The sequence below is a fragment of the Oncorhynchus mykiss genome, chromosome 1 (genome assembly GCF_057628025.1).
Source record: "Oncorhynchus mykiss isolate SJ-2025 chromosome 1, ASM5762802v1, whole genome shotgun sequence".
Taxonomy (NCBI): domain Eukaryota; kingdom Metazoa; phylum Chordata; class Actinopteri; order Salmoniformes; family Salmonidae; genus Oncorhynchus; species Oncorhynchus mykiss.
The window spans coordinates 37,687,547-37,699,976 of NC_143022.1; the positions used below are offsets into that span (position 1 = coordinate 37,687,547).

Below are 12,430 nucleotides of genomic sequence, written 5' to 3' on the forward strand. Positions count from 1 at the left end.
CAAAAATAAAAGTATGCATCATTTCAAGTTCCTTATATTAAGCAAATCAGACGGGACAATTTTTTATTTATTTATGATTTACGGATAGCCAGGGGCACACTCCAACACTCAGACATAATTTACAAACGATGCATTTGTGTTTGATGAGTCCGCAACACACACACACACACACACACACACACACACACACACACACACACACACACACACACACACACACACACACACACACAGCTCTCATGGCAAGATTCTCTTGGCTATCAGGCTACATTCTTGTGGGCTTCTGTAGCCTAGATGTAATGTGGAATTCACATTTTGATTATGACCACTATCTCCCCATAAAGTCCTGACTAATGAGGTTAGAAACATGCTGCTCTATATCCAGCATTGACCCCAATCTCACCCAGTTTAAGCACAGCAGAGAGGGCTCTCCTCTGTGCCATCTGTCACATCATCATGACACGAATGACGGGGGCCACTTTAGTGCACAAGGTTGGTCGAGAAACTGCCATTATAAATATTTTTATGTTGACAAAGGTCGAGGTTATTTATTTTTCACATATACAGCTATCTATGTGACTGAAAACAATGACATATGAATTAATGATGATGATGATTCATTTAGGACATGAATGCACAAATCCTAACATCCTTAAAAATACTGTACAAACCCACTTAACTCGCGTACGACCAATGAACCAAGCGGGGGGTTTGGCTAGGGTAAAATTCCGGACGGGTAATGGCGGCTTGTAGGGTACATTTTTTTTGTCAACATTTTTTTGTCGACACGCAACATGGAGACAAATTGAAGATACAATAACCATTTGAACAGTTTGCTATTACAGCAGATGAAGTGGATTTGTGTGTCTTGTGTGTGCACGTGTATTTGGATTTTATGAGATACCCTGTGAGAGCAGTCATGACCAAACCCATGCAATGTGAAAAAAGGAAATTATTTGGCCATGTGTCAAGTGTATGTAGATGAGAGGAGTATCGTATGCTGCAATTGTGGTGGTGAACATGCACCTGAATTTCTGTAGTGCCCTGTTAGGGTGAAGGAGACGCAGCTGGCAAGAATAAGGGCTGTGTCATGTGTCCTGTCCAGAGGTGGTGAGAAGAGTGGAGTGACGTTAAAGAAGTAATGGTAGTAGGAGTAGAGACACCAAATGATGTTCCTTGTCAACAGAGGGATCCTGACATGTTGCATGTTATGAATTTGGACTTTGTAGCATTTATTACATTGGTTATCAACTGTACAGCGCAAACAGAGAGGAAATCAGAAAGAATAGTCATTGTTGTGAGTGCGGCTGAGCGTTTTTTGGGACTCAGATTCTACAGCAGAGACATTACAAGGAGACTTGTAGATGAATGCTCTGTCCTCACAGGCGCCTGAGCAGGAGTGAGGTGGTTGTTTTACCACCCCATACAGTAGGTGGCGGCAATACACCAATAGGTTGTAGTCTGCCATAAAACCTTAAAGAAGAAGAAGATGCGTCACTCAAACTTCGACTCAGGGGCAAGCGGGAAATACAATATTTTGTAGCTAGCTATAAATTAAACACGCTCTAAACTCTAAGGTAATTTACGGAACATGTCTTAACTTTCCAACGTTTGTGAATAATACAGCTTCACCTCATAGCTAGCTAATTTTTCATCGATTTCAACACCAATGTATGCCAAAATAACTGCTAGCCAATTAGTTATAGCGAGCCAACTGGTTAACGTTAGCTAGCTAGACACGTTCCAGAAATGAGCAGTTTGTGTCAAAGCGATAGCTACATTGTAACTATTCAAATCAAATTGTATTGGTCACATACACAAACAACATGGTTAGGTGTTATTGCGAGTGTAGCGAAATGCTTGCTTATTAAGGTCAAAGTATCGAGTTAGTTTTGCAAACTCTGCGCACTTCGTTATGTCAGCATTTACATTTTCTAACGGGACGTTGCCTTTTTGGACAGTAATACAGCTGGATACGTTTTATTAGTCGTATGTACTGGATACACATGGCATACACCGTCCAGCGAAACGCTTACTTGCAGGGTCATTCTCGACACTAACAGTAAGAAACAAATATATAACAATACGTACAAATTAACTGGCTCAGTAAGAATAGAATACACATTTAACCACAAGTAGCTATAATGTTAATACAGGAAGCACAGGAGGTTGGTGGCACCACAATTGGGAAGAACGGGCTCGTGGTAGTGCATCTTTTAAGGGGCTGCAGGTAGCCTAGTGGTTAGAGCATTGGGCCAGTAACTGAAACCCCGAGCTGACAAGGTAAAGATCTGTCGTTCTGACCCTGAACAAGTTAGCCCACTGTTCCCCGTCTTTGTAAATAAGAATTTGTTCTTAGCTGTCTTGCCTAGTTAAATAAAGGTTAAATAAAAACAATGGCTGGACCATAATTAGTGGAATGGTATGAAACAAATGGTTTCCACCTGTTTGATGCAATTCCGTTCCAGGTATTATGAGCCGTTCTACCCCCACAATTTAATGCTTAGGGACTGTCAGCTTGTGGCCGTGGGTGCTTTATGATGCTGCGGGCCTTTTACAGCCACCATTTTGAGGAGATGTCCTAGATGGGTGAGAGCACGGTCCCAGTGATGTACTGGGCCGTCTTCACCACCCGCTGGAGGACCTTGCAGTCGTGGATGGAATAATTCCCATACCAGGCCTTCATGCAACCGGTTAGGACTTGATTGACTGTCTGTCATACACTTTTTGCAGCACCTGCCACAGTATTGATAAACTGGAGACTGAAAATATGCACCATGATACAGAGGAGGACAAGAGCAGCCAAGCATTCAACACGCGTTTCGGGCAGGTAGGTTTGGGGTGCATCTCAGTAGTCTAAAGTGGCTCCAAATCCTCTATCCTTTCATGTAAACACTGACGTGAAAGAACTGGACAAGGGAATGTGTCATCCGTCCTTTGTTTTCAGATCAGTTAAAGCTGCAGTATGTCACTTTTTGGGTGACCCTACCAAATTCACATAGAAATAGAGATCTGCCATTCTCATTGGAAGCAAGTCTAAGAAGCTGTAGATCTGTTGTGAGCTATTGCTATGCTTCCCATTAAGTTTAGTTTTAGCAGCTTTTACTTTAAAAGTACTTCTGAAAGTACTATATTTTTGGTTATGGAAAATATATTTCACAGTGGTTTAGATAGTGCAGACTATAAATAATCATTGTACTATGCTTGTTTTGTCACAAACTGAAATTAGGCAAACTTAAAATTTTAGTAACTATGAAATGGCGGAGTGATTTCTGCATAGTGTATCTTTTAAGATGCAAGATAAGAAAGACTCTTTAGACTATAGAAAATACCTTAGACTTTTTTATCCATCCAAATGAATAAAAACAGTGTAGAACACTGACCTTTTTGCTTTAAAATGGCAAGCAAACCTCAACCAAGACTTTATCTTTCCAGTATAACTATACTGCAGAGGAGTACCAGGCAGTCCAGAATGCACTGCGACAGAAGCTGGGACCTGAATACATCAGCTCCAGGATGGCTGGAGGGGGGCAGAAGGCAAGGCCAAGTCACAAACTCTTTTGTTGTTGAAAACAACTTCGAATTACATCCTAATCCACCCAAGAGAAAACTAACCAATAAGTACACACTTCATCATCAGCCTTTACTCACTAAAACGCCCGCTTGGAACTAAAGACAGTGTTGTTCTTGTTGCAGGTGTGTTACATCGAGGGGCACCGTGTGATCAGCCTGGCCAATGAGATGTTTGGATACAACGGCTGGTCTCACTCCATCTCCCAGCAGAATGTCGGTAGGAGAGCTGGAGCATCGCTAGCTATTAAACAGTATATTTAGAAACTTACTTCTGTCTTCAGTGTAACCTTTATTATTTATTTATGACCCACTGGGTACTGTATATGAATGTGTCAGTGTAATGCACAGTCACAACACAGCGATGGACTGTCCCCTCACAGACTTTGTTGACCTCATCAATGGGAAGTTCTACGTTGGAGTCAGTGCGTTTGTCAAAGTCCAACTGAAGGTGGGTGATGGGCAGAGAAGTCAACCATTGCTATTTAAAATCTACAGTGCCACTGTTGGCTCTTCCCAGTTTTGGAAGTGTGTTTCAAGGGAGGGTGCAATGAGTTGTGTGTTGTTCGGCAATGTGGTGCCAACATTTGGTTATTAGGTTTACCCATTAAATAGTTGGGAGCATCTATAGTACATACAGTGGGGCAAAAAAGGTATTTAGTCAGCCACCAATTGTGCAAGTTCTCCCACTTAAAAAGATGAGGCCTGTAATTTTCATCATAGGTACACTAAACAGACAAAATGAGAAGACAAAAAATCCAGAAAATCACATTGTAGGATTTTTAATGAATTTATTTGCAAATTATGGTGGAAAATAAGTATTTGGTCACCTACAAAAAAAGCAAGATTTCTGGCTCTCACAGACCTGTAACTTCTTCTTTAAGAGGCTCCTCTGTCCTCCACTCGTTACCTGTATTAATGGCACCTGTTTGAACTTGTTATCAGTATAAAAAAACACCTGTCCACAACCTCACAGTCACACTCCAAACTCCACTATGGCCAAGACCAAAGAGCTGTCAAAGGACACCAGAAACAAAATTGTAGACCTGCACCAGGCTGGGAAGATTGAATCTGCAATAGGTAAGCAGCTTGGTTTGAAGAAATCAACTGTGGGAGCAATTATTAGGAAATGGAAGACATACAAGACCACTGATAATCTCCCTCGATCTTCCACGCAAGATCTCACCCCGTGGGATCAAAATGATCACAAGAACGGTGAGCAAAAATCCCAGAACCACACCGGGGGACCTAGTGAATGACCTGCAGAGAGCTGGGACCAAAGTAACAAAGCCTACCATCAGTAACACAATATGCCGCCAGGGACTCAAATCCTGCAGTGCCAGACGTATCCCCCTGCTTAAGCCAGAACATGTCCAGGCCCGTCTGAAGTTTGCTAGAGAGCATTTGGATGATCCAGAAGAAGATTGGGAGAATGTCATATGATCAGATGAAACCAAAATAAAGCTTTTTGATAAAAACTCAACTCTTTGTGTTTGGAGGACAAAGAATGCTGAGTTGCATCCAAAGAACACCATACCCACTGTGAAGCAGGGGGGTGGAAACATCATGCTTTGGGGCTGTTTTTCTGCAAAGGGACCAGGACGACTGATCCGTGTAAAGGAAAGAATGAATGGGGCCATGTATCATGAGATTTTGAGTGAAAACCTCCTTCCATCAGCAAGGGCATTGAAGATGAAACGTGGCTGGGTCTTTCAGCATCACAATCAATGATCCCGAACACACCGCCCGGGCAATGAAGGAGTGGCTTCATAAGAAGCATTTCAAGGTCCTGGAGTGGCCTAGCCAGTCTCCAGATCTCAACCCCATAGAAAATCTTTTGAGTGATTTGAAAGTCTGTGTTGCCCAGCAACAGCCCCAAAACATCACTGCTCTAGAGGAGATCTGCATGGAGGAATGGGCCAAAATACCAGCAACAGTGTGTGAAAACCTTGTGAAGACTTACAGAAAACGTTTGACCTCTGTCATTGCCAACAAAGGGTATATAACAAAGTATTGAGAAACTTTTGTTATTGACCAAATACTTATTTTCCACCATCATTTGCAAATAAATTCATAAAAAATCCTACAATGTGATTTTCTGGATTTTTTTTGTCATTTTGTCTGTCATAGTTGAAGTGTACCTATGATGAAAATTACAGGCCTCTCTCATCTTTTTAAGTGGGAGAACTTGCACAATTGGTGGTTGACTAAATACTTTTTTGCCCCACTGTATATAGTAGTACATACACTGAGTGTATAAAACATTGACACCTTCTAATATTGAGTTTCAACCCCCCCACCCCTTTTGCCATCAGAACTGCCTAAGTTTGTTGGGGCATGGACTCTACAAGGTGTCGAAAGTGTTCCACGGGGATGCTGGCCCATGTTGACTCCAATGCTTCCCACAGTTGTGTCAAGTTGGCTGGTTGTCCTTTGGGTGGTGGACCATTCTTGATACACACGGGAAACTGTTGAGCGTGGAAAACCCTCTCGGCGTTGCATTTCTTGACACAAATCGGTGCGCTTGGCACCTACTACCATACCCCTTTCAAAGGCACTTAAATCTTTTGTCTTGCCCGTTCACCCTCTGAATGGTGTGCGCACACACACAATCCATGCCTCAAGGCTTAAAAATCCTTCTTGAACCTGTCTCCTCTTCATCTACACGGATTGAAGTGGATTTAACAAGTGACATCGATAAGGGATCATAGCTTTTACCTGGATTCACCTGGTCAGTCTATGTCATGGAAAGAGCAGGTGTCGTTAATGTGTTGTACACTGTGTCTTTAGTAGCATATGTACAACTTTCGTTTTTTTTAATACCGTTTACTCTCTGTTAGCACCGCTACAATTTTGGGTGTGTCAACTCACGCTTTTTACTATAATGTATTTCACACACTTACTGTATTACTAAGTGTGCTTGGTGTGTCTCTCTCCCCATAGGACGGGTCGTTCCATGAGGACGTTGGCTACGGGGTGAGCGAGGGACAAAAGTCCAAGGCCCTGTCACTGGAGAAGGCCAGGAAAGAGGCGGTCACTGATGGACTGAAGAGAGCACTCAAGTACAGGGGGAGACACTACACTTAATGTACCATGAACTACTTTTTACTGTGCGTGTGTTGGTGTCTGAGTTTGTTGTAGTTCTGATATTTGATCCCCCATCCTTCCAGATGTTTTGGAAACGCCCTTGGGAACTGTATCATGAATAAAGAGTACCTCATATCCATCAACAAGATCCCTAAACAGGTTAGATACTGTTCCTGTCAACTGTCATTTACATCCATCCATCCTTTCCAGTGTTCACTGTCTGTCTCTCCCAGCCTGCTCCCCCCCTGGACCCAGCCCAGACCAAGCGTTCTGACAGTGAGCCGTCAGTGGAGAAGGCCCGGCTGTCTAGCTTGGCCCGGTGGGAGAGTGCTGGGCCTGGGTCAGGGAGGGCACCACTGGAGCAGCCCAGGGTCCACAACCACCACCAGGCTCCCCCAGGGGAGCACGGGGACAGAGGGGGAGCCAGGACCTTTCTCTCACACACCCCTACTGCTGCCTCTGGACCAGTAGCCCCCTCAGCTCCATCAGACAGTGAGAACAAGCGCTGTAATCTTGTCAGGTGAGCAACAGCCAGATGACTAACTGTCAAACCTTTCTTGTGTATTGGTTTTATTACAGGTGTGTGTCTCTATATTTCCTCCCTGTACCCAAACTCTTACTCACCTCTGTTCTCTCTCTTTGTCTTATCCTCTCTATCCCTCTCGTCCTCCCTTCTTCAGGTCTTTATCAGATGTGGAGGACCTCTGTCTCTCTGATGCACACACAGACCCCAAGCAGCTGAGGAAGCTCAAGCAGCAGCAGCTGCAGCAGAAGTTCCGCCAGGAGATGGAGGCGAAAAAGCTCCTGCAGGGACAACCTCTGCTCCAGCTCAAGACAGAGGGTCCAGACACAGCTATTGCACAGGCACCCAGTGGAGCTCATGGTAAGACAATAAGCAAGCAAGAAAATACTATATTTCGGAGGACCGGTGCTTGACTTGGGCATGAGCTCACCGGAGCTGAGTACCGGCACCTAAAATATAAACAGTGCCGGTACCCAAAATGATTTCCGGCACCTATGTCAGTCCAAGTCGTGCACTGTGGAGGACCATAAAATGTGTTAGCAAGAAATGTCCAAGTTCTGTTTTAATGCAGTATGGCATTTGTCTGTTAGCCATGTTCTTTATGACTGTGGTTGTTCGTCTTGTACTAGTGTTGCCATGCTCTTTGGGAATGGGATACCTCTCTCCTTCCAGGTAGGTTTAGCACCCATGGCTTACAGCACACCTAGTGAACACAAAGAACCCTGCAGCAGGGATGAGTATCTTGCCAGTACCGTAAACCACCACCAGGGGGCTCAAGTAGAAAGAATGGGAACTACTCTGAAAATGATTCAGATTACACATATCTACAATGTCTTGCGTAAATCTACCTCCCTATGCTGGCGTCTGTTTCATGTGTACCTGAATACTGTGGCTGCTTCTAGTTGTTACTGTTGTTCTAGGGGCTATAAAATCCGCATAGTGTGACAATATACTGTATATTTGTTAAAACACTTGTCATCGTCCCCCCAAGATAACCCAGAGCTGTGGGACTTCACTCTTGACGGCATCCAGGAGTTGGAGGCCCCAGCAGGTGGACCTTCATCAACATCATCCTCGTTACAACCCAGTACGCCAGGGGGTAGTCACCAAATGCTGACCCGCAGTAAGACCCCTCAGAGAGGGGCTTCACCATCCCTACGACCCCCCGTCAGGCCCCACGAGCCCCCACCACACGGCCAAGTACAGGGGGGAAACCAACCCCTGTATCACAACCAGCACCCTAGGACATCTGACAGGACAGGTGAGACTGGGTAATGAATGAGCTGCTTTAAAACAGTGGACATTATTAACCCTGGTCCTGGGGGACTACTGGGCATGCTGCATTTTGTTTGACCTTAACACATCCGATTCATCAACACCTTGATTAGCTGAATCAGCTATTCTAGCAAAGTAAAGTACCTTCAATTGAACCAGTTTGAGAAACATTCTTGTTATTGGTACAGCATTTTCTAGATTATTAATTGCCTTTTCTTGTCACAGGTGAGGCATTCAGTCCATCTAGACAAGGACAGTACATGAAGAAACGCAAGCTGGACACTTGAGAAAAGGCCTTTTCACTGTTACCTAAAAGCCATTTTACCAACAAGTCTTCATTTTGATTTGTATTTTATTTTAATTGATATGTTGAGTATATGGGCATCTCTTCTTGCTGCTAAATGTAAAGAAATGTTTATGGTTTTTGTAAATAAAATCAGGGATTTCTGTTTGCCTTTCAAAAAACTGGACTATTCTCTTACTTGTAACCTTTGTTCTGAATATCATGTTCCTGGCCACACCAACCTCATTGGTAGAAATAGGTCTACTTGGTGCATGTAAAAGATGAAGCAATATGATTTCAGTTGCATTTGTTTATTTTTGTACAATGTGAAAAAACAACCATAGAGTAGGCTGGTCCTTAGAAGAGAAAAGAGGGGCCAGAATTGTGCCAGTAGAATCTTTTCACCACTTGAGGATAATTGGGTGATTAGTGGGTAAGCCAAAGGTCTAAAATCAGTTAGCATGCAGAATTCAGGAAACAGATGCCAATATTATATTGAGATACATTGACACCTGAGCAATTCAAGATCGGCACTTTGTGTGGACTCATAGAAAACTGAAATCCTGCTTTTTTTCCCAATATCAAAAACACTAAGTAACAACCGTCGGCATGAAAACATTCCCCCTTGGTCCCTATTAAACATTGCATATTCTGCATTGCAGTAACTTATTATTCTCTAGAGAAGTTAAAGTAGTAGTTCAAACCAGGAGTGGGTGAGGTCACTGTATTGAGGGGAATGGCACTCATCACGTAAGGTGGCAAAGAAGCAAGAGAATGGTGCCAATGGAGAGAAAAACCACAAGACAGCAGTTTAGTTTGCTCATCTGTTGAAAACATGTGCTGCTATGCAATACTGTACTGATTACGTTCATTCAGACGACCCACTTAGACAAATCATACCCTTTTTCAATAACTAACAAACACAAATGCTGGTTTTGGTGACCACAGCTCTGCTTTACATGAGTCAATCCTATGTTATAAGACTCACCTGCCTCTTCTGACAGACATCTTTAGTTATCTCTAACTTTCACATTAAACATTTACCGATGTCTATGGACGTTTGATGGATCTCACAGGTCGGCAGTCACTGGACTCTAGTCCATCAGAAAGAACAGTAGGGCTCGGTCATTATGGTGGAATGTCTCAGTAGTGAGGATGCGAAGCACTAAAGAGTTCTGAAAGTTTACTACAGGGCTGTCCGTGTGTGTACTGTGTGGGGGTGGGTAAATCGCAAGACATAGTACTCTATGGCGATGAGCATTATATGAAATCATTATTTAAATGCAACACATGTACCTTGCATGTATAGACATATACACACAGTAAAACAAAAAAAGACAGGGTGGTGTATGATAAGAGCTGAAGAAGCACAGGACTACTCTGCTGTTACGGAGTACAATACCAATAATAACCCTGCAATTGCACGTTATATTCCTTTAACTACATGTTGTTCAACAACACTTAAGTTAGTGAAATATCAAAATCTGATGGCTGAATACAGGTCCATAGAGAGCATCTTGTATTTAAACATACACACACAAAATAAACCACAGAAAGGGAACCCCAGACAATTTGTCATGATTTTGAAATATGACGACAACGGGAAATAAGGTTGGATAGATTTGTGAAAAGTTGACATTTCTAAGGTCTGTGTGAACATCATGCCCCGTTCACTGCTAGATAATATACCAGTAGTATCTATAGATAGTCTCAGGAATGTACCGAGGGCCATAGCCTTGCTTATCAGAGTGACTACAGTACACCAGGTGGTGAGGTGAGACAACCGACACGGTAGCTAAAGTCTAAAACCCCAAACCACTCAAAACAGTTGATAAGCCTAACCAGTCTCTAAAGCGTAAACCAAAATCACTCATGGATAGTCAGGCTAAATCCAAAGCATGGACATGACAGGAAGTAGATAATGATAAACTATCTACAGACAGGTCTGTTAACTCACGCTAACAGGTTATGGTCTCAAATAAGAAAGTAACACCCTCAGTCAGGCACAACACCTCAGAGGGACAGATAGTCAAATATAACCATGGAATCATAACCTAGGACAAGACATATTTGTTATACAAAGAAAATGTGCACTTGCATTTAGGGGTTGAAGGCCACTGTTACACGGGGCCAGGGACTCACTCCTTTCCCCACAATGCTATTATTGCGTCTTACTGTATGGCGATGATATGGGTAACCACTATCCAGTAAAACCTTACCGGCTTCCATTCATTCTCATTCCACCTCTTCTTTCCTTCTCTACATACTGTGTCTCTCTCGACTTTCTTTATACAAACTTGATACCCACAATTCATCTGTTTCTCACCAAGACAGCTTCCCATACCATTCAACACCCCCGAATCTCAGCCAATGACAGTAGGGCTAGGAGGTGCGTGTGTGTTGGCGGGGTTTCTCTCCATCTTCTAAATTCTGTCCTAGTTAAGCTTAAGGCCAGTTACAGTCAAGAAGTGATTAAGAGTTCCCCCTCCCTATCCTCTCCTTCAAGGGAATGGTCACAATGGTGCTTTCAACAGACGTCTCTGGCCGTTGCCGTTTGTGCTCTTGGGTCAATGGCTTTCATTGGACAAACCTAAATGTCACAGCCCGCTTCCACAGCCATTGGCAGAAAAGACTGGGCCCTGGTAGGGGTGAAGGTGTGATTGGTGTGCTATGGGTATGTATTGAAATCTCCCTCCAACCAACAGACAGACCTCTTTTTTTGTCTGACAGGACCACAGTCTCCTCTTCTTTTTTTCCACCTCACCAATAAGCGAAACAGAACAAAACACCAGAGTGCTAGTAGTTGTCCTATAGCGCTCTTCCTCCCTGCCCTCAGCCCAGCCTGACGAACCCAGGTCCAGGCTACGTGGGCCTCAGGTTGGGGCCTCCAGGGTTGCTGACAGGTTTCTGAGTGGCTCCCGCGTGGAATGCCTGCTGAAGGGGGGCTGAGGCCGAGGAGGGGGCTTGGGGCTGGTACTGGGCCTGCGGCTGGGTGGAGGCTAGGAGGCCCACCTGACAGGGACCTGTAGGTCCTGCCCACTGGGGGGTGCTGTAGGTGGATGGGCCGTAGCCGAACACCTGGGCAGGGGTGCCCAGAGAGCCCTGACGCGGGCAGAGGGGGATGGAGGGGTTGGTGGAGGGGTGGGTAGTAGGGCAGAGGTGGCCGGGGGCAGAATACTTTCGGCCCATGTTGGCTTGAGGAGGGATATGTAGAGGGATCTGTAGTTAGGAAGAGGGGACAGGAGAGAAGGAGAGGAATAAGGGGAAGTAAGTTAGATAAAAAAAAAACACTATTAAGAGAGCAAAAAAAAGCAAACATCATCATGTAAAATAGAGCTAAAAACATAGATTGGCAGATTATGGAAATGGCTGGTCTTTAGACTGAGTCATGAGGCCTTACGTCGTGTCCGGGTCCCTGGGCTGTCCCCTTGGGTCCTTTCTTGCCGTGGGAGAGGCTGATGGCGTCTCGGGCCCAGTTGTCAACTAGCAGGTGCAGGTCGTCTGTGAATGTGCCCTTGCGACTCTGTGTTACAGCCGGGGCCATGTTGGGGCCTGACGGCTGGCACTGGCTGGTGTTCGCTCCACTGTCTGAACTGGTCCCACTCACTCCTGGAAGACACACAGAGACGAGTTCAACCTGGGAAGCCAACTCGTTTCTCAAATCAAGTTTGGCTTCTCTTCTGGAGATGTAT

At 44.3% G+C, this 12,430-nt stretch overlaps 2 protein-coding genes across 3 annotated transcripts in view; one reads left to right on the forward strand and one right to left on the reverse strand.

Moving 5' to 3' along the window:
* The first annotated feature begins 1,466 nt into the window (after positions 1-1,466).
* Positions 1,467-8,920, forward strand: rad52 (RAD52 homolog, DNA repair protein). The gene is made up of 11 exons (XM_021600229.3): positions 1,467-1,577; positions 2,734-2,830; positions 3,436-3,537; positions 3,697-3,790; positions 3,954-4,021; positions 6,514-6,632; positions 6,741-6,816; positions 6,891-7,177; positions 7,338-7,540; positions 8,172-8,441; positions 8,681-8,920. Exons 2-11 carry the CDS (start codon positions 2,771-2,773, stop codon positions 8,740-8,742), a joined length of 1,341 nt encoding a protein of 446 aa, XP_021455904.2. The 5' UTR covers positions 1,467-1,577; positions 2,734-2,770; the 3' UTR covers positions 8,743-8,920.
* Positions 8,921-9,033: 113 nt separating this feature from the next.
* The window catches only part of LOC110522050 (serine/threonine-protein kinase WNK1), a 51,916-nt gene continuing 48,519 nt past the window's right edge, over positions 9,034-12,430 (reverse strand). For both annotated transcript variants that reach the window (XM_036976806.2, XM_036976802.2), the window contains exons 24-25: positions 12,139-12,347; positions 9,034-11,957 (exon numbers count right to left, since the gene is read on the reverse strand). In XM_036976806.2, the coding sequence (XP_036832701.2) occupies positions 11,601-11,957; positions 12,139-12,347 (566 nt within the window). In that variant the 3' untranslated portion in view covers positions 9,034-11,600. The remainder of the gene's footprint in view (positions 11,958-12,138; positions 12,348-12,430) is intronic.